Source organism: Fopius arisanus, unplaced genomic scaffold, assembly GCF_000806365.1.
Source record: "Fopius arisanus strain USDA-PBARC FA_bdor unplaced genomic scaffold, ASM80636v1 scaffold00041, whole genome shotgun sequence".
Lineage (NCBI taxonomy): Eukaryota > Metazoa > Arthropoda > Insecta > Hymenoptera > Braconidae > Fopius > Fopius arisanus.
In genome coordinates this window covers 290,514-315,484 of record NW_011887780.1, presented here as the reverse complement: position 1 = coordinate 315,484, position 24,971 = coordinate 290,514, and the positions used below count along the sequence as shown (strand labels likewise).

Genomic DNA, 24,971 nt, shown 5'->3' with positions numbered 1-24,971 from the left:
AATTTTTTACATCTCCCTCTTCCTCATCCTCGCTATCCTCCGGACTCCTCTCCCACTGGTGAAACCCAGGGGGCGAGTCGCATTCGAACAACCGTAAGTGTTGAATTCCCAGTCGTTGTTAAGTAAATTGGGTCCCAACCGGTTTCTTATTTCGCTGCCACTGTCTTACTCGCTGCCCCCTTACCCAACATCCCTGGATCCTCACGGGACAATCCCCGGCATCCCAACAACTCCGAAAATCCCTTCCAAATAAAACGCGAAAAAAAAAATGCCGGATAATTCACCTCAATTTAATGAAAATAAAACTCTATGGGATAGAATCATTAAAACGTAGATGCAACGATCGGTAAACAAATGTGATTGTGCGCATCTTGGGGAAATGCCTGAATTTTCAGGATGCCCCAGGTTACAGTCACCCGAAGATCTCATCGTCCGATACCACCCCGACGTTTTTTGTCAATTTATAAGGATTTATACTGTCTGTCCAACACACCCCTGTTCTCGTACCCTCCCCCCACCCCAGACCAACCTCGAATAATTAATAAGCAGGTGTAACATCCAAGCAATTACTGCATTCCCATGATGATCCCTATTCCTCAAAGAATGAAGCAGTTTGTCGGGAATTACAAGACGTGGAAAATTAGCCGAGGGGTTGCGCAGTGCATGGAAAATCGGGGATTCCCCTGCGCAAGCGTCCCAGTGATTTTCCCCGTCAATATAAATTCCCTGTGGCCCGATAAAAAACAATCAATTCTATTTAGTGAACAATAAAAAAGAAAAATACAGAGAGGAGTTTTTTTTTTTTTTTTTGATTTAGCGGGCTGAAAGGCCGTGGAATAGACCTAATATCGTCGCCATTATCGGTATACCGTCGGCAACTTTTCATTGTTCAACGTTGAGACGTGCGACGCACTCATTGTTTAATTAAACTACTCTGCTGCTGCGCATTATTCAAATGGGACAACCCCCGGTCGGTGGGTAGAGTCTACCCCCACGATAAGTAGAAACACCAGGGTCTATCAAGAATACCTCTACCTCTCGCCTCCTCTTTTGTTAACCGCAACATTGGCTGTTACCATGAGTTTGGTAGTGAGCGCAGGCGTTACTTCCTCGTCCACTTTATGTCATGTATTACCGCACACCGTTAACACGTATTTCTGTGCTATTCCCTTGACGTTTCGAATAAGTATACAAATGTACACTCGTGATAACCACGTTAATTACTGGAGTACAGTATTAATTTCCGTTGAGCATTCGAAAACCTTTAACGATCACGGAATTAATGGGTAGTACAACGCAGCAACAGCTCATGTCATTCAAAAAATTATACCCCAACTTATCGCTGTTTGACGAGTTGAATGTAAAAAATTATTTAAAAAATGGGTAATAGTCGGGAATGATTTATCACTCGATAATGGATGTAAGCCGAAAGAGGACATGGAGATATGAAGATATGCAGATATATACACATGAGATAACAGACCGAGGTGCCCTAATTCCCTCGATCGTCAAAGACCCAGTGGCAGTGCCGATGTGGAGACCATAAAACCCAGGAAATTACCGAGTAGAATGTTTCGGCACTCTACCGATATCAGCTTACATTCTCCCCTTATCACCGATGCTACAGCGTTTAGCATTTAGTCCCGTTAATTTTCACGAAAAATGCGCACGAATGAATGACTGAGTGACATCAAGAGAAAAATTTGAGAATAAAGATAAATATATTAGCGAGCTGTCGTGGGGCTGTATCGATCTCCGATTATTAGCGAATTCTGGGGAGTTATAAAGGGATGGATGGTGTGCGGACATATTTGTCTTTGTGGTGGTGGGCAAAGTTGAGGAAAGATAGAGAGGGAATGAGAGTGAATGGGGGTGGAGGAAGAGGAGGAAGAGGAGGAAGAGGAGGAAGAGGAGGAAGAGGAGGAAGAGGAGGAAGAGGAGGGCAGTTGCCGGGGTGATGCGCAACCGTCGACGTGCACATAAGAGAGGGATTCCAGAAAAGGGAGAAAGGGAGAAAGGGAGAAAGGGAGAAAGGGAGAAAGGGGGTTGAAGAGGGTAGGAGTGTTGGGGAGGGAGGGTTTGAATCCTGAGCACGTCTGCGGATGATAGGAGTAGCGGGCGGTAACAATAGCCAGGAAATTACATAACTGTTGGAAATATCAACCAATACCAGTGAGTAGGGACCCGGTTTGTGTATGTGCCTGATGCTTTTGGTACTACCGAGTTGGAGTCAAACCTACACCACTCGAGTTTCCTTCCACCCTATCCACCACCCTCCTACCTCTTTTCTTCATCCACCTATTCTCCTTTTTCCTCCTTCAAAACATTATTATAACTGGGGTAGGTGGCGTATTATACGGAGGCGCCTCTCGTCGGTTGCACGAGACCAACTCAGGCGGGCGAATGAGATAGCAACCAACTGGAGAATGAAACGAGAAATTGAGTTGTGCTGTGAACACCAGCAAGCTTGGAATGTTGCTGGAATAGCAAGAGATACAAATGTACCACTTTTTTTTTATTATTTTTTATCCATTCATCCTTATTTTTTATTTTTTTACTTTTTCTTTCTACATCCAATTGTCGCACAACTTCCAATTTTCTCCTTTCATACCATCCACTTTCCGCGCATTTAGCTGATTTAGCTGTTGATTATTCTTCGTAATTTCTGGGAATTCATTACGAATGAGAAATAGGGGAGGGATGTTATATAGATATACGGGGGATGGAGTAAAAATTCAATAAGTTTGAAGTGTCGATTTATCCAATCACAACAGAGAGGTAATTTCGAACTGAGTGAAAGACAGTGGTTGTATAATCGTTATCAGAATTAAACGATTTATCCCGGGTATTTCTAATGCCCCGGGTACATCGGGCCTGGTCATATCGTCGAGGGGTGCGAAAGAAATAAAGCGATGACATTAAATGGCCGTTTAATGCTGCGTAGCCCAAATTGAATCTCAGTCACCCCACTGATCTAACACAGTAGCCATCATACCCGGTATCACACGTTGGATAATAATTGTCCATTTGATGGTATAAAAATTAACGAGAGAGACGAGCAAAATTTTTCCCCTCACCCTGACAAAACAGCTCAGCCCTAAATGGCCGCAGATTGTGATTCAAGAGTTTACCCTCCTGTTCATTTATCTATTATGGTTTGCCTATGGTAACATCGAGTCAAATATAATCAAGTTATTAAATTTCTTCATTAACTTCCCGACCCTGAGGGAATAAATTGTGATTGCCCTGAAAATTGAATATGAAACTTTAATGTTGAAAAAAAATGGCTTTCCACCCCCCAAACGGTATAGGTATGTGTCACACCCCTGGAGCATGCCACCCCTTGGGGTAAAAATAAAAACAATGACGTTAGATAATTTTGAATCGACAGGAGCACTTGAAAATGCAGTCATAAGTCGGGAGGGGGAGCTCCATTGGAAAATGGGATAGATAAGGGTTGTAGAGGGTAAGGGGATGAAAAGGGGAGAACGTGTGTAACGAGTGAGAGGTGGTGTCAGTGTATGCTCAACGGAAATTAAATATGCCTCGGTCGATAAGTCAAAGCGGAGCTTTTCGTGTACGTATCAAAACCCGACGAGATGAGCTATTGTCAGAGTATTTTCGTAGAGAGACGGAATCTCAGAGTCGCCATTGAAAAGAACGATATGATTGTTACAGCAATAGGAAAGCTCCAGGGAGAAGTGAGATACAATGTAATTTTTGTCCAGTCATTTACCCAGTACTTTTTCATCCTTTCAATTTCGAGTGGAACGAATCATTGAAAGGTAAACGACGTACACTGCACTCTACGAGAACAACTCTTTAGTCACGTTGACACCATCAACTCGAGTTCATTAATGTCATCCACGAGAATAGACCATTGAGAGTAGTTGACTCAGTGCGTACGCACAATATTGACAAATCCATTTTTCAGTAACATCTCTCTTCCCCCGAAGGAGCAAGTACTTGAAGATCAAACAAGCTACCCTTTTCATTGTATTCATGAAGATGTGACTTTTGTGTAAAATATTTCCACCGAAATGCCTCATAATGCGGTATAGAACTATCAGTATCATCTTTCCATTGAGTTTCATCTTTTCTCCCTGAATGCTACCGATTCTTCTGACGCATCACAATCTTCCTCAGTGAATCTAGCAAGAGGTGGTGCATACGCCGTGTGTGACACGCCTCAATGACTTCCAACCCAACGCCACACCATTGATTTGTGAATTTGACATAATGTCCTCTCACTATACGAGTTTATTTAACGATTTATCACCCTCTCAGTGGTCTATTAGGTGTCGTTCCCACACCAACGACCCCTCGACATACCTGAACCTATGAACGAACCTATGAACCTATGAACCAATCTATGAACACTGGAATGCCGATTGTACAATCGACAAGTGAACGATGACAAACGAGCTGAGACCTATCCCCAGTCCAGACTATTTCAACACGGTGTAAATAAATAATTGGGCTGATGGAGGTGCGTTCTGAAGAAAAGGGCGAGGAAGGTACCTGAGCCAGGTGCAAAGTGAGTGGCTCGTTGTTTTGGTCCTCGAACGTAGGACACACGGGGCATTATAAGAGTCGAACAGAGTTCTCGTATCGGAATACAAGTTTCTTGGAACACAATCGCATATAATACATATGCAGTAGGCCAAGAGAAAAAGGTAAAGAGAGAACGCGTGGAGAGGAGAGCAGTGAGTTGGAGGAGGTGGAGAGTGGTTTTCTAACGAATAAGTACGTTGTGTTGAGAGTTTATAGTGTAGTTGGTGTGTGCATGTATACACAAACAGCCAGAATGGACATCGGGAAGGTAGACTTGGCCGGATTGTGCAACATGGCCGCCCTCACCGAGCCACGCTCGATAATTGAAGCTCCCTCCTCCTCATCGTTGCTTGACGCTTGGGCGTACTCAGTTTTTTTTTTTTCCATTTTTTTTTTCACCATTTCCCACATCACCAAGGACTGCTCAACCAAAAATATCACCAAATAGAATACCACCGATAAATAAACCGCAGTGAGAATTTATTGATTCATTTTAACTGCTACCATTCAGGGAAAATCTATTGCTCCGAGTTCAACCCTGATCATATCGGTAATGACACTTCGATTGAAGCCAATGATATCACGTCAAATCCCCCAGATGAAGGTTCCCTTCATATTCACGCGCACTCGTACACGCATCTCACTGTCGTTATCTGTCGACTTTATCGTTAAGATACAATACTCGTTCAACAGCTCGGGAAATTCCCCTCCCATCGCAATAATCCTCCATTCACCCCCGACACTGGAATTTCATGATTCTTTATTGACACACATATACATGATAAAAGCATCATGATGAGCCACCAGGATATTTCTATTTATCCAAGACAGTATCCAGCATTCGGGGTGAATTCGAGGGGATGGTAAATATGAGAAATCCCATATCGATTTCCCAGACTCGGTATTATAATATTCGCGCTTAATTTCCATAGCCCGAGAACGAGAGTTGAGCCAGGCAATTTTCATTACACCGGAGAGACAAAGAAAATATTGGAGGGATGGAGGTAAACGAGAAGAATATGTATCAGTGACGAAACACGTCGATGTATATATTCTACCAGCAAATAAGTAAGCTCCAGGGGTAGGTGGGGATTCGTTGACGCGGTTGGTTAATAGGACCACCCGCTAGCAGCACGTTACCTAATGCCACCACGATTAAACGCAGACAGGATATTAAAGCTCGCTTCCACACTCACCAACGTAGACTATAACATATTTTGACAATAGATCGCAGTGCGCCCCTCGCACGGCTGGAGGACGGCCCCATAAACCTCAACAGCCGTAAACCTCTTACTAAGCTTATCCGGGTAATGCCCGCTTCCAAGTCCCCACCCTCCTTACCCCCTTTCCCATATTTTTATCCACTAAATTAAATAAACTAATACTAAATACAACGTGCAAGAGTAACCCTATCCCCGGAGTCATTAATTCCAGTGCAATGTCATGGAGAAAATTTTTCCCCATCGCAATATACGTTAAAAATATCACGATCGTTAATAAAGGCAGACTAATGGAACAAGGTAGTCCCTGGCAAGAGTCAGTCAAGTTGGTGAAATTCGAAGCACCAAATCAAATGCTCCTGACCGAGCAACACTCACGTACACCCGAGAGTTACGATCCCCATGGGGAAATATCAATAATGTAAAGCGGTAAAGCTCTCAACGCGAATTACCCATTGGCCTGCGAGAGCTAATGACATTTTCAAAAATACCCTCAACTGTGAATGAGCTTCAGGTAAATGAGTGGTAGGGTTGAATTTTTTCGCTGAGAAAAGACGCGGTTGAAAAAAAAAAAAGGGGGGGGGGGCCGAAGAAAAATATCAAAGGCCAATTCCCAGTATCATTGAGCGAGTTTAACCGCGCTGTATAATACCATTTACAACAAGCTGCGGTGAGGAGGTTTTAAATGCAACGACTCACCTTCCACGCCAGCTCCACCTCTCTCCCCCTTTATTCTCCTCATTGGTTTTTATTCCTTTTTATCCAAGGTCCGTGCGCGCCGTCCACTGGCTCGGTTTTCTTTGGAGAGCGCGGGTCCGTGGCCTTCCGACCGCGGGGATATCATCTGGAAGGTGAGACGACGCACCGTAGAAGCGCACCCGGTACGCTCGACTAATTGGCCGATAAATCAACCTCCAGCTTACTTCTCTCCGCTTCTGCCGTCTACTCCTCATAGCAGGACCACGCTGCATCTGTACATAACCCATCTCCCCTATATACTCCACATCCTTCACATAACCATCCACCATTCACCCTCCCCCTCCTCCCACCACCCACCTCATCACCCAATATTCAACTCCAACAATTTTCACACAATCTCAACCTCAACTCAACCATTGAACATAAATTCCCATTCTAAAATTACTCACTTGCCAACATAATTAGACCAACAAAAACCCATTATTCATTGTTATCAATTATTCCCCAAAGAGGCATTCAGTGATTTTCCTGATGTTCTAAAGAATTCCTGGACTGTGCAAACAGCGAGAAAGAAACAGTTTACACAGCTCCGAGGAAAAATCATAATCATGGAGATTCTCTTAATAAAGTAATAAAGTGGGAAGAGATGAGAGTGTCTGGAGTATTTGAGGTACACAAAGTTACGTACATGCATAATAACCGGCGACCATCCCCGTGCGCTTTCTCACCCAGAACTAATCGCACAGAGGGAACTTGTTGGAATTAATTGGCCAGTCCAATTAACACAGCGATCCTTGAAATGCACGATGCCCGATCTCAGCAGCTCCAATGAAAATCACGAGTAACAAGAGATGCGTAGGTTGTAGTGATCGTGGCGTAGGTGTTATTAACCAAAAGCACCAGTTGATATAGCCTCGAGAGGTCCATTGGTCTCTTCATTCCGTGAATTTGCAGAATGCATCGAAGAAACGGAAGCGTTAATACCCCCCTGGTTTGGGGATATGAGCCAAACCGAGATTGTCGGCGGACGTCTCAATTTTCTCCGCGTCTTAATGACCGATCGTTAAAAGCCGGCTGGCGAACCGGCTCCAACATCCACAAACGATCCTCTTTCGCCTCTTTCGCCTCTTTTGCCTCTCTTGCCTCTTTTCCCTCCATCAAACTCCACACCTCTATATTTCTCACTCGTACAACAGAGACACCCCCCAAACAACTCACCACGAGGTTAACCGACATAATCAGTTAATACTTCTCATTCCTCCCCAGTCTAATGAACTTTTTAATGTCATGTTGCGACAAATCTTGACAACATGACGGTTTATCACGGTGACGAGAGTCATTGGCTGACTCGCCAATTGATTTATTCTCTCGAGACAGCCGCCAATTCATTAATCTCCGATATTCACTTCAAATGATTCAGTAGAATGACTGATTTATATCCTCATTTACTTTCAAAGGTCAGAGAAAGAGCTTAGTCCGTTAAAAAATCAAGAATTATACCGAAACAGTCGATTTGTACGGGACAAACAAAAACACCACCGACGCGAGGTACTAACCAACTCCATCTTGCGCTCACTCCCGCCAACCTGCGCCGTTGCACCGTTGCGCCGATACGGATGCCGCCAAATTCATTTTATCAGACCAAGATAAATTCAATGCTTCCTACATTTTGCCCGGATACATTCGAATTACATTATTTAATCAATTACGGAATATTCTACACTGAATTCAATTCATTGGAAAGTTATTGAAAATTTTACAATATTGTTATTGATTGTCAAGTGCCCGCGCATTCATCAGTGCCTCTGGGAGTATTCTGTGCATTTCCGGTACTAAATTTCGCAATTATACCCGGTTCACTGCATTTACGTTCGGTTTTTATTCTGTGTGATTTCTTCGGTTCCTGGGAATTCTTCAGGAGTTTCGACGACTCGTGTTTACAAGGTCTGTGAATATTTATCATTTTGGATCATTGGGGAATGGTGGAAGTGACAGAAGAGACTTACAGTTGTACGAAATCTCCACGTTCATTGCTCCTCTTTTTACTACTGCAAACACTTAATTTAGCAATTGTTCGTGTGTCCACGTCAATCAGTTTGGGTTTTTGGGAATGGCTCTTCAATTTTTCAATGTTCAACGTTAGCTGTTGAATGTGGACCTTGAGGGTTGCGTTTTCGTAGACTAGTCTGCTGTTTCTCTGGACTACCTGTTGATTTAAATTATTGAAGATCGTCTGTGGGTTGTGAAAAAAATTTGAGAGGGCAACCTGTAGGAATTTTGCTTTGCTGATGGGCAATGGGTCCTGAAATTTTTCAGCGACAATGATATTGAGCTCCTCCCTGGCCTCGTCCAGCTTCTCCATCATCTCTGCAATCACGTGGAGATGATCCCTCAGTAGGCAATCCAATTTGACCCTCATCACGTCCCTCGCGTCCTTCATCCTCAGGAACTTGATGCACAAATTATAAGTCGTTTGATTTTTCACCAAGAGTTCCTCCCTGATCTCTTTATTTTCCTCCTGCAATGCCTCTCGCATCCTCTCCAACTCCCTGTACTGCTGGAGATGGAGTTTAGATGTACTCCCAGCGCACTTGATCCTGTGCCTCTCCATCTCCTGGGAGAAATGCTCTTTCTCTTTTTCGTAGAAGAACCTCTCATCGTCCAGCTGTTCTAAAATAAAATCATATTTCTATTCTTCTATGAAATACTTCAGCAATTCGTCTCCCTGTCCATACGTTTTAAATTACGATTACATCTCTGTTGCTTTTTAATTTCCAAGACTATCCTCTCGTTGTCGCTCCGCAGGTTCTCCAGGTGGACATCTTTCACTTGATTTTCATTTTCCACTCGTGTAATTTTTTCAGTTAATTCCCTCACCTTGGAATAATTTCGAGGTGAATAATTGAAGGGGATGGGGGAATTTAATTTACCTGCTGACGCAGACGAATGACTTCGTCTGGGGTTATTTCGTTCAATTGGGCTTTCGAAATTTCTACATTTGACGAGATATTCTGCATATCACGTTGACTAGGGCCATTCGAATCACCCCCAGGTGTTCCCAAGGATTTTGATGACTTTGTAAATCTCCTGCCAAATATTTCAATCAGTCAAACGAAATAGAGTAATATTTATAAATATTTCTGGTAAATCAGGCATCTTTCGACTGTTTAGAATTATTCACATTAACCTGAGAAATTTAGTTGTCACTTTCTGGCCAGATTTGGTGATTCTCTTCCTCATTGAAACATATCCTGGTCAGTTGACCACATCCTCTTGGGTACTTCATAACAATATCAATACAAATTCTCAAAAATATAAATGAATGGGAAAATATAAATAATATCAAATAAATGGTGTGACGAGAATGATGTGAGGGTTATCTCTCCGAGATATAAAAGACGAACGATCTTCTAACAATGATTGTTCAAAAATTTATGTGAAATGTTTTATTGTATCACTTATATGTACAAAATAGGTGTACAGAGTGTGCAGTCGATCGCACAGAAATACCTGTGCTCATAAACTGAATTAAGATTCCTTGGCGCCCAGGCATTCGGATTTCTTTACACATAAAATCACATAACACTCGTGATCTCTCGATAAATGTACAAACCACTCGTTGGAAATGGAATGACTTGAAATATCATGTTCTCATGACAATTGACGTCGTATCGTAAATATCTGAATGAAAAGAAAATCATAAAAAGTACATGCCAATGATTTTATTATCTCCTTGCATTTTTCCACTCGCGTTGGGACACTATTTACTTGGAAGAGTTGACATCATGAATGAAGACTCGATAATTGAGCATTACTGTTTAATAGTTCTTTGTCATTACGAGGATTTTATTATCATAGAAGCTACTCGCACATTTTTTTGGAAAAAAAAAGTCTCGAGACTGGGAATAGAAAGAAAATAAAACGATCTTTAAATGATATAGAATGTAATGACAGTGTCAAGTATTTAATGACTAAATTCTTTTTACCAATTTGTCAACTATAGTAGTAAATGTCGGACATTTGTCGTGGCTCTATTCCTGTCTCTTTAAATATCTGAATAATCCGATGATAAGATTAGTAAATTCGTACAAATGCACGGATGATGGTCAATGGACTTACATTAAATCTTAGCCTAAAATATGGATTTTTATCTCTCACAGGCCACACTGAAAACCCTTCACTTTATTTCTTCTTGTTCTTGTTGGCCTGATTTTTGTTTTTGGCCGGGGCTGACAATTTGGCGTTCTTCTTTTTGGGCTCTTCGTCCTCGTCATCCTCAACCTCTGTGTCCTGTTATCATAAAATATTCAGTTAAATCCCTCACTCACCGATAAATCGAAAGTAAACCAATGATGTTTGCTGAGTGAATAAGTAATCTCACCTTTTTGGGTAAAAAAAATTGATTCTGTCGAATAAAACACCGCCAAGATGGAGAGAAAGGACTCTGATAAACTCAAGAGATGAAGAACAACACTTTTGTCAGATTTTTAAATAAAATAATTTATTCCATCGAAAAATTTTCAAGTAACATGTTTTCAATAGCAACATAAGAGCAAAATCGTGAATATGCGTCGCGCAATCAGCAACTAGTCCTTAATTACCAGCATTATAAATTTATTAATATTTTATGATGATAAGATGTACGTTAAACGATTAAGAGTGACCCTCAGTCATGAAAACTTAATTCTAGAAAAGAAATAATTATGAATAATCTCGCTGGTATCAGACTAAACGCATTACTTGTCTATTGCTTCATCCATCTTGGCGCGTTTGGTGCCATTTTTTTTACCATCCGCGGAATGCTTTCGTTTCTTTTGTGCAGCCTGAAATATTTATTTCTATTTTATATACAATACCTGAATTTGCCAATTCATATTTCTCTCTGATTTTCATTTCTCTAATTCTAATATTAATCATCCTCCCATCAAATCTTTCCACAACTCTCACTCTCGTGCATTGAATGAAAATTAATATTGAAAAATGAGCTTACCTTCTCGTCGTCCTCATCATCAATGTTCTCCTCCTCCATCTCATCTTCTAGATCGTCAAACTCTTCCATGTGAGTTCCTAATACCCAAAAAAAAATATTATTTCACCACTCGTTACATAAAAATACGATGCAGAGGATGGAAATTAGAACAAAAATAGTATAAACTCACCCAAAAGATTGTGTCCAACTATGTGAATTGGTCCACTTCCCTTGACAAGTGTGAAAGTCACTGGTGGATCAGGAAAGCTGAGATCGAGAATAATCTGTTCTGTCTTTCCCCGCTCCAAAAGTGCAATTGGAGTCTTGATGAGTCCCTTCAGGCCCATGGCCTCCACCTGCAGGACATTGAGCTCTCCAGGCTTTGCCTCAGGTCCCAAAAGAGCCTGAAAAACCACCCAAAATCCATAAACAACTCCCCCTCAAACCTCCAAATCCCAAAATAAAAAAAAATCCCAAGAATCGCCCAACGAAATATTTCAACTGAGCCGCAGTAATTAATACTTGGCGCGCAAACTTGTCTCAAACAATGGCGCCTAGCTTGGATTAGCCTAACCGTCACGACGACCCTATATATGTAATTCCCCAAACTTGCCAGAGTCACCCACATTTAATGGTCCATCCACGGGGGGGCTGTGATAAAATATTGCATCCCACAAAAAAAAAAATAGGGAACACTGCAAAAGTAGAGGACAATGCACGCAAAGATAACTCCATTGGAGGCGTCAGCCCTGAAAATCCCCAAGTACCCATATAAAATAAAACTTGAGGGTAGGAAACACGACAACACTTACCATTTTGATGATGAGTTTTTGATCGACGCCAAAATGTTGGTTGCCGCCTTCAGCGTCGTCATTTTTGTGTTCTGGATCCCAGACCTCGCTGGACTTCTCTCCCACGAGGGTAATTCCTAAAAAAAAATGAATAAACAATCTGAATGAGTCATGAGATTTATGAGATAAACGAGAATCTGATCCCTCCAGGATTTCACCGGGAATAAAAATAATTATCGAGATTATTCTGGATGGGGCTGAGTCTGATCGAAGCACAATGGCCGAAAATCTGCCGGCGTCCCGTAGCCAATGCGTTCCCCAACTCTCACCGCACATTCCACCGAAAGTAGAAGCACTCATAAATAAATAATCCCTCGATAATAACAACACCAAGCCGGTCAGCAATATTTACCAAAAAGATATTCCTCTGCCATGACGATTGAACTGATATAAACGGATGCTCGTTACTCAACAAATTGCAAGGCAAATCTAACGTGCCTGCGTCGAACAACTGTACGACTGACGTGCGGTGAGAAAAACTGAGACAAACGGGACAAGAGACGCCGTCAGCCCTCTGCTGGAATTTTTTCCCAGTGTCCAACACTCCAGGAGACGAGCCAATCATCAACCAGAGTTATCACCTCATGAAAATCGACCAGACGTTTTCACGGGGCGACGTCAAGACCTCGACCATAAGCAAATCATTCTCATGAGAACGTAACGTAATATATGTCAGAATCATCAGCGATCAGCAAACCTCAGCTCATATATCAGAGTTTGTACTCGTGTCGGCTTTCGTTAAGTTCTCCACGTACAACCGAGTTACTTTGATGATATTTTGAACATGTCTGGGGCTGTCTCCCCGCTCACGTAACCCAAATTCGTTGATTTAGTGCACCTAAGTGAATATTCAAGTGTAGACAGTGGATTAAACGATAAATATGTTAGGAGCACGTCAATTTTTATTCTTTATCGCGTTCTGTTTGGTTCATCTCGTCAGTACTGACGAGCACAATCATGTGGTGAGTATCTGCCAGAGTATTCCTGGAATTTTATGTCCTCTATGTGTTTCCTGGTGGAATTCAAACAACTGTCGTTATCACAATTTCAGTACGATGATAATGAAGAGGTCGTCCTGTGGATGAGCACAGTGGGACCCTATCACAACAGACAGGAGACCTATTCCTATTTTTCATTGCCATTCTGTGCTGGACCCAAAGCAATGATTGGTCACTATCATGAGACTCTATCAGAGGCTCTACAAGGCATCGAGCTCAAGTTCAGTGGACTGGAGATTGACTTCAGAGGTGAAGACCTGCACTACGAGCCTCATGGCTGGAATTAAATTATTAATTAGGGTTATTCGTCTTTCAGCTGACGTTGCGAAAACAGAATTCTGTGGACTCAAGGCACTGAGTGATCATCACCTCAAGGCATTTATTTATGCTGTAAAAAACCAGTATTGGTATCAAATGTACATAGACAATCTTCCAATTTGGGGTAAGTAAATAATTACCCAGAACACTTGTGTTCTTGACAGCTGGAATTTGTTCTATTTTCGAGAGTTGATTTCTTCAATTATGTTCGGTAGGAGTTGTAGGTGAGCCTGAAGATAACAATGGAGAAATATCCTACTACATCTGGACGCACAAGAAATTTGACATTGGTTACAATGGCAAGCAAATTGTCGATGTTAACCTGACAAGTGAGAACAAAGTCAAGCTGACTCCAAACGCTCACATATCGTTCAGCTACGAGGTCAACTGGAGAAAGACGAACGTCAAATTCGAGGACAGATTCGATAAATACCTGGACCCGAATTTCTTCCAGCATCGGATCCACTGGTTCAGCATCTTCAACAGTTTCATGATGGTGATATTTCTGGTTGGTCTCGTCTCGATGATCCTGATGCGAACCCTGCGAAAGGACTACGCCAGATACAGCAAGGATGAGGAGATGGATGACATAGAGAGGGACTTGGGGGATGAATATGGCTGGAAGCAGGTGCATGGGGATGTTTTCAGACCTGCCAGCCACCCTATTCTCTTCTCGGCTCTGATCGGCTGTGGGTACCAGGTGACCCTCGTCGTACTCAGTGTCATCGTGTTTGCAATCCTCGGGGAATTGTACACAGAGCGAGGTTCCATGCTGTCAACTGCCATCTTCATGTACGCAGCAACTTCACCGTTGAATGGATACGCTGGGGGTGGCCTTTACGCCAGGATGGGGGGCAGAGTGTGGATTAAACAGATGATCCTGAGTGCATTCATGCTGCCTATCATGGTCTGTGGCACGGCGTTCTTCATCAATTTTATCGCCATGTATTATCATGCAAGTCGAGCTATCCCCTTTGGATCGATGGTGGCAGTCACCTGCATCTGCATATTCGTCATTCTCCCCCTGACCCTGGTGGGCACAATCCTCGGGAGAAACCTCGCTGGCACACCAGACGCACCATGTCGCGTCAACGCCGTTCCTCGACCCATCCCTGAAAAAAAATGGTTCATGGAGCCTCTCGTTATTATTCTCCTCGGCGGAATTCTTCCATTCGGCTCAATATTCATCGAAATGTATTTTATATTCACGTCCTTCTGGGCGTATAAGATTTACTACGTCTACGGGTTTATGCTCCTCGTATTCGTAATCCTCATGATCGTAACAGTTTGCGTAACAATTGTTTGCACGTATTTTCTGCTCAATGCCGAAGACTACAGATGGTAAATATTTTTTTTATCAATGTGCATGAATCATATCCAAAACGGTGTGATAGATTATCAGTCTTTATACATGATTTTTATTTTCAATTTTAGGCAATGGACTAGTTTCTTGGCTGCCGCTTCCACAGCAGGATACGTTTATATTTATTCGTTCTACTATTTCTTTTTCAAAACAAAGTTAGTCAGATTTTAATGATGCATCTAGTCTTTTGAATCAATTTCACAAATAAAATGGAATATTTTTTTTTCTTTCAGAATGTACGGCCTCTTCCAAACCGCCTTCTACTTCGGTTACATGGCGCTCTTCAGCTTAGCACTAGGAATAATGTGCGGTACAGTAGGCTACATCGGTACGAATGCCTTCGTCCGCAAGATCTATTCGACAGTTAAAATCGATTAAATCCCTGCCCAATTGTCTCCAAAAAAAAAAATAAAATAATGTACGTGCGCATGAGAGTGAAAACCGAATGATAAAAATCAGTGCTCAGTGTCTGTACTGCGTCAATCAATTTTGTTCCATTGACACTGTGATATTGTAAAAGGCGTCCAGTTGAGTGATAGTGATTTCTCTTTGCCCCCTGTGAATCCCTGTCACCCTTCGCTGAGTTAGACTTTATCATAGCAGTTTTATTGTACAATATATAATATATTCATTTTTCTTTACGACATGGGACGCGAAGGCCCTCAAATTCTCAGGCTGATGAATAATTTTTTCCTGCAGTTCAAGCCGATGAATTACCTCGAGTGTAAAATATCAGACGGGGTGCAATAAAATAATCTGATGGAATAATTCTTCCTTTTCATTAATGAAAGAGGATTTTCCCGGCTGTTGTATTTTTTATTCATTCGCCTTATTTTACGCCATCACATAGATATCGATCTTTTTTAAACTTGGAACAAATAGATAGTTCAATGCACAACACAAAGAGAAATTGAGAGGAATCATGAGTTAATATAAATAAGTGACTTGAATTGTGCTCGACGTCTTTGCTGGTGCAAGCGGTGAAAAGAGAAAATGCCAGATACTTATTGTAGTTTTCCCAAGGGGCATAATACGCATTTCTTTATAATTTCATCCTAACAAAAATCTCGTAGGTGTAAACGGTCATATTACTGACCAGTGCCCGTATTAATTTATATTAATCTAGTATAAATCATGAAAAACATCAAAAGGACTTGTACAAAGTTTTTCCAATCAAAATAATTTCATTGCTATCCTCTGTTATCAAAATTAAAACATGTATTTATATCGAATACGATTATCATTTTTTCCCTTGTCTCGTGGAGAAATAAAAAATTTCTACTAATGAATAACTGTAATTGTTTATTTAATAGAACACCCGAAAACCAAAGAATAATCGATTAGAAATCGTGAGATATAACGGAATGGATGAACTAAATTTGGACGTACCACTTGTTCCGATTTTTTAAAATTAAATACAATTCTTTCTGATTTAATTGGATAAATTAATTCCATTCAATTAAGATGGGGGAGTGAATAAAATTCGTACGAATTTATGAAGAAAATGATGAAAAATATGAGACTTCTCATTCTTTTCATGATTTTTCTTCATCTTATAAATACTTCATCCTCCATTAGAGCCGAAACACTTCCCCTCGTTTTATCGGTGATAAGCGGTTTCAATTAGCTGAATGAGTAACACGGGTATCCATCCAACTCATTGAAAGGTTTACCATAAAATATGCAGGTGGATGAGAATGCGAAGCGTAAGGTCATGGATAGAAAATTGGATTAGCCCATTATAACTTGAGCGTATGTCGTCGAAGATACGCGAGGGGATAAAAGGAGGTGTTGAGAAAAGGGATACCGCAGTGATGAAAAGTTTTCCCTTGTTTTCCCTTCGACTCTGTGATACCATAAAATCCAAGGGGCAAGAGGGGTATGAACACGACTCTCTGGATGCTGGGAATCAGAAAGAGTGCGTGAGGGGTGGGATATGTGAGGGAAAACTAAAAGTACCAGGAGTTTGCGCGAACAGATCAATACAACCGGCAACCCCCTGCACGTGGATCTCTTATCCCACCCCTTCTACATCGTCCTGCCACCCCTCGTGTGGTCCAGCATCGGATGCTGGAGATACTGGCATTCAGTCGCACACCCGTACCCCTAGTGCAACAATCTCATCTCCATCGAGACAATATTATCCACAAATCCATTGTTATTTCACATTTTTTCATCTGATGGAAATTATTTTTCGCTGATTGTTGACGGCTATTTACCATGACGATCTGAGAAATTTTCCAACTCCGGGGTCACAAGGTAATAACTCCTCAATTATTTTCATTCTCTTTAATTTATGCAATGATGTAATTAATGCTCGCTCCTCGTTCAGATTAATTTTACAAATTTTTGTTTATGGAATAAATTAATTTTTCGATACAAGTCGAGGACAATCGAGGGAACTCGAATGTTGTTTGCACATCAGCTCATAGAATTAAACTCCCAGCAACTCAGGGACTCTCGAGTATCCGGCCTACATTTTTCTATTGAATACTCAATAGCGACACCCCGTGTTTGCTGTCGATTTATCTCATTGAATTCAAGGTACTTTTAATCCCCCCCGTGCACCATCGAGTTTCCCCGATGCCATTAATTCACACTAGAGTAAATCCACTATTCATCTAATTTTAAACATGTACCATTGATCATCCACAATTTTTAATAGCGAGACGAGAAATTATTCAGTAAAAAAAAAAACCACTTTGATAAACAATGAATATTCCTTTTTCTGAAATGAAACCTCCACTCGTACAATTGGCAGTGACTCCAGGGTCAAATAACTATGAATATTCACCCCTATCTTACATGACGCTTCCGGAGCCATTGCTCCAGGCTTTCGAGCAATTTGTCCCAACTCAGTGAAGGGATTCTGTTACCACAAGTCTAGTCTGTACGCAGACAACTTTTCATTAGCATTCTCCATTCAAATAATTCCCTCCCTCCCCCAAGTACAATTGAATCATCTATAATTGATGAATAATTCCACCCCCGATCCCCACAATTCTTGCAAAATCATTACATGCATCCTTGATGCACTATATTACCAAACCGATCAAGCATGAATACCAGGATGAACAGAGCCAATCGATTGGTTTCTGCATCCTCTTGCACGAGGTACTCCAACAACCCAAGGTAGCATTAATCCTATACATATATATAATCCTGGCGTCAGGCCATGCGGATTAATTATCTCCAGGGAAAATCCCACGGCCGTTTAAATGCCACAGCACAAGCCGCAATTCACCGAGTTTATAAAGTTGATGAAGTCACGAGTCAGGATTATAGTTTACGGGGTTTATCATCCCAGTCATGAATTATTTGGCAAACAATCCCAGATTTTAATTGTCAATTGTAATGATTTGAACATTTATTTGGTTGATGAGATTTCGCTGGATTTTTTTAAAAGGAATTTTCTACAAATTCTCTTCAAGTTTCCAACACGGAAATGGGACAATTGGGGCTGACCATGAATACACGAATAACGTTTAGCAATCCATTTCTGTCGGGGAGCATGTGGAACAGACAGATTCATTCTGACCCGTGAACTTTCCGGGACCGGTCGAGAGTAATCCACACTCGGAAATAGTTCACTTGCATTTATCGTGGGGAGGGAATGACAGAAATAGTGTCAGGTACAAAAGCCATTAGAGGATAGAGGTGGGAAACAAAAAAAAAATAATCAGTATGGAGACAGTTTGAACTTTCGCCAGAGGGTAGGAGGCCAGGTCGTGACACGACCCCAGTTGTCGACTCCAATGACAGCTCCACATCATTAATATAATAAAAAATTATTCCTCCCCTGGAGTTTCGAAAATATTTAATTTAGCAATCGCCAGCCTGAGAATATGTAAATATTGAAAGAGAACTTGATCCGTTGAATGTGAAAGCTCTATAAATTCCATTCAAAGAGAAACGCGTACAGAGTTAAAAAAAAAAAGTGGAAAAAAAAACTGTTCCATGAAGAGGAAGAATCAATAGTCCTTGGACTGCCTATTTACCCTTCACATTGTTATTTCCACATTTTTAATAGACCCAAGGAGGATTTATCGAGATGGGGCTTTACGCGGCGGGGGTTGCTGGGATAGGCGTCTTCTACGGGGCTGTCCTGAGTATTAGTGTCTGGGCCGCGGCCTCGAAGCGCAAAAAAATCCACGGAAAATCCCTGGACGACTTGATCCTCGCGAACCGCGGCCTGGGCTTACTCCTGGGAACCTTCACACTCGTTGGTGAGTATCCGATGTCATTTTTTTAAAATACCGAGTCATAAATCACTTTCCCTAGCGCAATATCCGAAGGAATTCCTCTCAAACTTTCCCATAATATCTCCAACATTTCGCGACCAGATGCTGCCATTTAAAAAAATCATGTTTCATTCGAAAGTTTGAAAAATAAACCCCTTCGCGCCTGTATCCCCCATTTTTTTTAAACCGTATCCGACGGTAGCCTCAGAAGATCATAACTTTTATTCCAAGCCTCCCCCCCAAAAAAAAAAAAGTTGATTGCGCAAAGCCGGGGCAACTTGGCGATAGTAAAAAAAATGGTAAAACAAATATTCTCCTTTGAAACACAAACTGAAATTGCCAGTACGAATAAAAGAATGAAAAAAACTTGAAGCCATAATAATAAGGAGTGAAAAGAGGAACGCAGGTCTCGGCCCCTAATTCGCATTAATTAGCCAGCTCCCAGGAGAGGAAGCTGAGAGTTTCTTAATTAAGAAAATAAAGCTGTTTCCGGTTGAATAATCGTGGAGGAAAAAAAATAATAAAAATTCAACGAGTTGGCAATAGCCGGGGTGCCCACTTGTAGCAACAATGAGGTGTACGAGTCTCAATGGACCGGTGCTTACGTATACGAGATTTCCCCGGGGGGATAAGACGTCTGGGCCACGAAATTTTCAATAAAAAAAAGGAGAAACGAAAAAAAAAATTGCAACACCGGTGAATCTGCTGTATTACCTATTATGCGAGACTGATAATACGAGACTTGTCGTCACCACCCCCAGAAGACGATGGAAGCAAATCGACCCGTGTAATCTCTCTTTTCCGTTCTCATCCCCCGGTGTCGAGGTCAGCCTCCGGGATAACCGCGGGCTTTTTAAAACTACCCATTACCTTAATGAACACTCGTGAATGCAAAGCCCCATGAAACACCAGTACAAAGTCTTCCACGAGTACACAGAGTCTCTCACTCTATTTATCATCCACGTCTGTCCACTACTCTGGAACTTCGTTCAGTCCGATATACATTTTCACGAGTGAGATATGCCCTGAAGACAAATATATTTCGTTATAAATCCTAAAATTCTCCATTTCGTTTAATCATGTATAAATAAATCCCTCGGGATAACAACGCCCAATGTCACAAGAACTCGTCATTATCTCCTAATCTTGACTCCACTCCTACCCCCTGGAATCATTAAAATCCCCACGGCTGAGGGAATTCAAGTAAAAGCTGAAATAATCGAGTTTTCCCTCCGGGGTAGCGACATGGGTTGGCGGTGTATTCGTCCACGGCACCGCGGAATCAATGTTCACCAGGGGATTGGTCTGGTGCCAGGTTCCAATCGGCTACAGTCTCAGTCTCCTCCTGGGTAAATTAAATAAAAATAAAATGAAACGCATGATAAAATAACAATGAACATTTTAAATAACACGATGGATTTTTTTCCCAGGTGGCCTGATCTTTGTTAAACCCATGAGAAAATCCGAGTACGTGACGATGCTGGATCCATTTCAACAGAGATATGGCGCCAAGCTCGGGGGGTTGCTCTTCCTCCCAGCTCTCATCGGTGATGTTTTATGGTCAGCGGCTGTACTCAAAGCACTCGCTAATACTTTGAGTGTTGTCGCAGGAATTGATGGGAAATTCAGTGTCGGGGCCTCTGCTCTGATGCTCATCGTGTGAGTTTCCTCTCCCTTCAACAAATAATTCAATGTACCCAGTGGAGATATTAATTGAATTGCAGACGCGGTTGAACATCATTTATTTTCATTATCTCTGTTTAATCGATTTAATTGTCATTAATCCTTTTAGATACACTATTTTTGGTGGTATGTATTCACCAGCCTCGGCAGATGCTCTCCAGTTGGCCTGCATAACGCTTGGTTTAGCAATTAGCACTCCGTACGCGATGTTGAATCCAGCGGTGTCGTTAGAGAGAAACTTGGGGCGAAAAGATTGGCTGGGTGAAGTGCAAACTGGAGATCTTGCCGAGTGGATAGACGGAATGTTCCTTCTAATGTTCGGTGGGATACCCTGGCAGGTAAAAAAAAAATTTACCTCTTGGTTTACTTCCTCCACGTCCACCTCCTTTACCTTCTCCACATCCTCCACCTCCTCCACCTCCTCCACCTCCTCCACCTCTTCCACCTCTTCCACCTCCTCCGCTTCCTCCACCTCTTCCACCTCCTCCACCTCCTCCACCTCCTCCACCTCCTCCACCTCCTCCACCTCCTCCATAAATTAACTGATCATGAATCACTGATTTTCCTTGTCAAAAAATTATACTGATAAAAATTTGAAATTCAAATTGCCAGAGTTTTTTCCAACGCATCGCCAATATAAAAAATATCTCCCTGGCTAAAACAGCATCGGTGAGCTCAATGATTTGCTGCCTCGTGGTTGCTTTACCCTCGGCAATGATTGGACTTGTCGCAAGAGGAACAGATTGGTCTCTCATTGATGGATTCAATCGGACAATATCATTTCCGAGTCTCGATGGGGGCTCCATTTTACCAATTGTCTTGAAACACCTGACACCCCAATGGGTAGCGTTTGTCGGTTTAGGTACAATATCAGTGACTATTCTCGCCTCAGCAAATTCCAGTGTTCTATCCAGCAGCAGCATGTTCACCAGGAATATTTACAGAATGGCAATTAGACCGAAGGTAAATAGTCTGCCTTATTTATGAACCCGAGGGTGTTGAAAGGGATATTTGTTTTAGGCTTCTGAGAGAGAGATTGGATGGATTCTGCGGATTACTTTGCTCATGATGACGGCCATTGCTGCGGGGGTCGCCCTCACAGCCCGAAGTATTTATTATCTCTCGTAAGAAAGATTTATTCCCATTAATCCATCAATTTACGTATTTACTGATGAAATAATGACAAATATTTTTATGATTTTCAGATTTTTGTCATCGGATTTAGTTTATGTCGTTCTATTTCCACAACTCCTGGCAGTTGTCCACTGGCCCTCGTACGTAGATGCCTACGGATGTCTCGCGGGTTATCTGACATCTCTGAGCCTTAGAATCGGAGGTGGAGAGACTGCCCTGGGGCTTCCTCCCCTCATCCGCTACCCTTACTTCGACCCCAAGACTCAGAGCCAAAAATTTCCATTCAGAACTGCATCCATGCTGTCCGCAATTATGGTATCTCTCCTGGTGAGTGCCATCACGAGGGGTCTCTTCGGGGGTGGGAAGGACACCTGCCCCAGGTGTTGTGACTTCCTGGGGATTTACACCAGTAGTAAATCCAAGGAGCAGGGAGTCGCCCAGAGCAGCTCCGGAGCTGCTCTCCTCCTCATCGACTCAGCGATGCACGTTAGTTCGATTTTTTAATGATCAGCTCTCCATTTGCTATTTAATATTAAAAATTAATTCGGGTTGTAACAGGAGAGTTCAGCGGGTAGAGACTCAACAGACAGTCAGGACTCGACAGATCGTCCGAGTTACGAGGACTCGCACTCAGAGGAGACAAATACCCATTACGGTAGCTTTGCTGATCGTCCAGATTTCACCCTGAGACGTGGAATGAGTGTCCACAATACCCCAGTATCACGAATAAATCGTCAATTTCCGAAGAACGTCACCCAGACACCAGGTCGTAATCGCGTTCAACACTCCCACCATCTCAACAACGTCGACGGCCAAATTCTAGGCGTCAGAAATTTAGCTGCAACACCACTGGGTCAAGTACTAATGTCCAACGAGGCACAAACCAATGCCATCAGACTCACAAATACGAATGCAGTGTGCGCAACACCCTCGCAAACTTATAATCATACTTACGGTAAATTGACCAACATTGAGAAAGCCAGGGAGATCGAACGAATCGCTGATAGAAGCTCGCTGGAACTCAATCTCAATCTCAATCTCAACGTGCAGGAAACACCTGGGGGCATTGTAAAGAAGAACGTTGTGGGTGTTAAACTCGTTGGCATGGATGGACCCACTGCTTTGAGGAGACCATCTCATGTAAATATCCTTTTCTCCCTTTAAAAAACCCTCGACTCGGTGGTTTTACAAAGAGAATTCTGCGAGGGAAAGAGAATAGACAATCCACATTTTCCCTTTCATTTCCCCCTCGCTGATGAGAATTTTTCCAATTTTTCCAATTTTTCCAACAGCTGACCCTTTCAATTCGATCAGAAAATTCATGAAAAAGTTAATTTTCACCGCAATTTAATTTTTATCTTCGAATTGGATTAAACTCTATTATTTGTCGCAGGGCACATTCTCGCCGACACCTTCAGTGGAGTTAGTCCACATCCTGGACCGTCGCCAGAGCGGTGGATCGTACGGTCCGACGTCGTTATCACCTGTGCCAGGACTGGAGGCCTGCAAGATCCATGGAACAGCTGTTGGTGGTTCTGGGAATGAGCACTGCAGGATAAAACGAGGAATCGTGAGACATCACAGCTTCAACGAGACAGGGGACAGAACCCTGACGACACTAGCTCGACAGCCCGCCTACCCCTCGATGCCCCTGAGGACAGACGAGTGCAAGATGACACTCAAGAAGGACAAGAAGTCCAATGGAACGATAGCCCGCCATTCCTCGGTTGCTGATGAGAAGAGCCCATGTGGCAGGGGATTAGTCCTCAGTCCCACCTACAGCATGTACGGTTCAGCTGTAACCACTGGTAATTACTTCGTCAGCGACGACGAGGCGATCAGCAGATTTTAATTACATCGAAGACAGGACACCGACGACCATTCGAAGGTAGGAAAAAATGAAATTCAATGGCCGGGATAGGTATTTCCCAATTTTATGTGCAATCTAACTCTCTTCCCGATACTTTGAGCGTTAAATTTCTTTTTTTCCCTAGAAATTAATTTAGTCTTTGTGTACAGATACTCCATGGAGAATAGAAAAAATAAATTAATACGTAGGATGAACGATAAATTTGTATTGTAAAGATAATCAAACGGATGGAGAACGGTTTTTCTAGTTGGAGGAGAAATTATGAAACACGCGTTGTGTCAAACGAGAACGTCCAAAAAAAAAAAGAAAGAATGAAGATAATAATCAATCGATATACAATATTTTTGCACTGAGGCAGTAACTGTACAAAATTGAATAGCGTTAATTTCGATGGCATTTACACAACACCTAGTCGAAATAAAAAATGAGTGAATAATGTATTCGTGGTAATCCGGTAGAAATATCACGTAATTTGTATTTATAGCTGTAATCCTCAAGCTCAATGTATGATAGCCAAATTATAGAGAGGGAGACCAATGTTAATTAACACAGACAAAACAGTTTCAGCCCATAATTGTACATTCTCCGCACTTCGTGTTCACTCCATTAACATTGAATATAAAAAAATAATTTGGAATTGCTATTTGATATTTCTGTGGCATCTTGCATAATTCATTGTTCATACGACCAACAGAATTCAAATAATTGAATGAATCCAAAAGACTTGATACCAAATTGAACAAAAATCTGATCAATAACATTGTGCAATACTACCTCCTCTCCTTTTATGTACTTTCGTATTCAAGAGTTGAATGGGAAAGACATCTGCGACCTGTGCCAGTATTACTCTAGAATTAAGACTGAGACAAATAAAAAATGATCTCAACGGTAATTTAAATAAATTCAATTCACTGAAACATTAGGATAAATTAGAGAACGTTACGAAATTAATTATTATGCAGTAGAACTGGATTAATCCGTGGAGATGAATTCGAAATTGAATTTCAAATGAAGTTGAATTAAATTTTGTTCTAATGGCTGTTCTCCGACAAAATGGCGCACGGTAACGAA

At 41.9% G+C, this 24,971-nt stretch overlaps 4 protein-coding genes across 5 annotated transcripts; 2 read left to right on the top strand and 2 right to left on the bottom strand.

The window, feature by feature from the left end:
* Positions 1-8,189: 8,189 nt before the first annotated feature.
* On the bottom strand, positions 8,190-9,853 carry LOC105266743 (coiled-coil domain-containing protein 18). Its single transcript, XM_011305137.1, has 6 exons — positions 9,661-9,853; positions 9,404-9,560; positions 9,209-9,350; positions 8,740-9,143; positions 8,480-8,679; positions 8,190-8,419 (listed from the first exon to the last, which is right to left on the bottom strand). Exons 1-6 carry the CDS (start codon positions 9,711-9,713, stop codon positions 8,251-8,253), a joined length of 1,125 nt encoding a protein of 374 aa, XP_011303439.1. The 5' UTR covers positions 9,714-9,853; the 3' UTR covers positions 8,190-8,250.
* A 51-nt stretch (positions 9,854-9,904) lies between these two features.
* Positions 9,905-12,788, bottom strand: LOC105266742 (nucleoplasmin-like protein). Of its 2 annotated transcripts, none has more exons than XM_011305135.1 (5): positions 12,646-12,784; positions 12,255-12,370; positions 11,633-11,846; positions 11,464-11,540; positions 9,905-10,763 (listed from the first exon to the last, which is right to left on the bottom strand). In XM_011305135.1, exons 1-5 carry the CDS (start codon positions 12,665-12,667, stop codon positions 10,656-10,658), a joined length of 537 nt encoding a protein of 178 aa, XP_011303437.1. In that variant the 5' UTR covers positions 12,668-12,784; the 3' UTR covers positions 9,905-10,655. The 2 variants fall into 2 exon arrangements, with proteins under 2 accessions (XP_011303437.1, XP_011303438.1); XM_011305136.1 differs by lacking the exon at positions 9,905-10,763 and adding an exon at positions 11,154-11,296 and having other exon boundaries at positions 12,646-12,788.
* A 171-nt stretch (positions 12,789-12,959) lies between these two features.
* Positions 12,960-15,740, top strand: TM9SF3 (transmembrane 9 superfamily protein member 3). The gene is made up of 6 exons (XM_011305134.1): positions 12,960-13,255; positions 13,345-13,540; positions 13,608-13,733; positions 13,825-14,950; positions 15,044-15,127; positions 15,206-15,740. The coding sequence occupies exons 1-6, from the start codon at positions 13,175-13,177 to the stop codon at positions 15,348-15,350; spliced, it is 1,758 nt and encodes a 585-aa protein (XP_011303436.1). The 5' UTR covers positions 12,960-13,174; the 3' UTR covers positions 15,351-15,740.
* A 1,336-nt stretch (positions 15,741-17,076) lies between these two features.
* On the top strand, positions 17,077-24,952 carry LOC105266740 (high-affinity choline transporter 1). Its single transcript, XM_011305133.1, has 10 exons — positions 17,077-17,231; positions 19,003-19,198; positions 20,455-20,562; positions 20,644-20,872; positions 21,006-21,234; positions 21,509-21,859; positions 21,917-22,020; positions 22,102-22,516; positions 22,589-23,170; positions 23,424-24,952. Exons 2-10 carry the CDS (start codon positions 19,024-19,026, stop codon positions 23,880-23,882), a joined length of 2,652 nt encoding a protein of 883 aa, XP_011303435.1. The 5' UTR covers positions 17,077-17,231; positions 19,003-19,023; the 3' UTR covers positions 23,883-24,952.
* Positions 24,953-24,971: the final 19 nt, after the last annotated feature.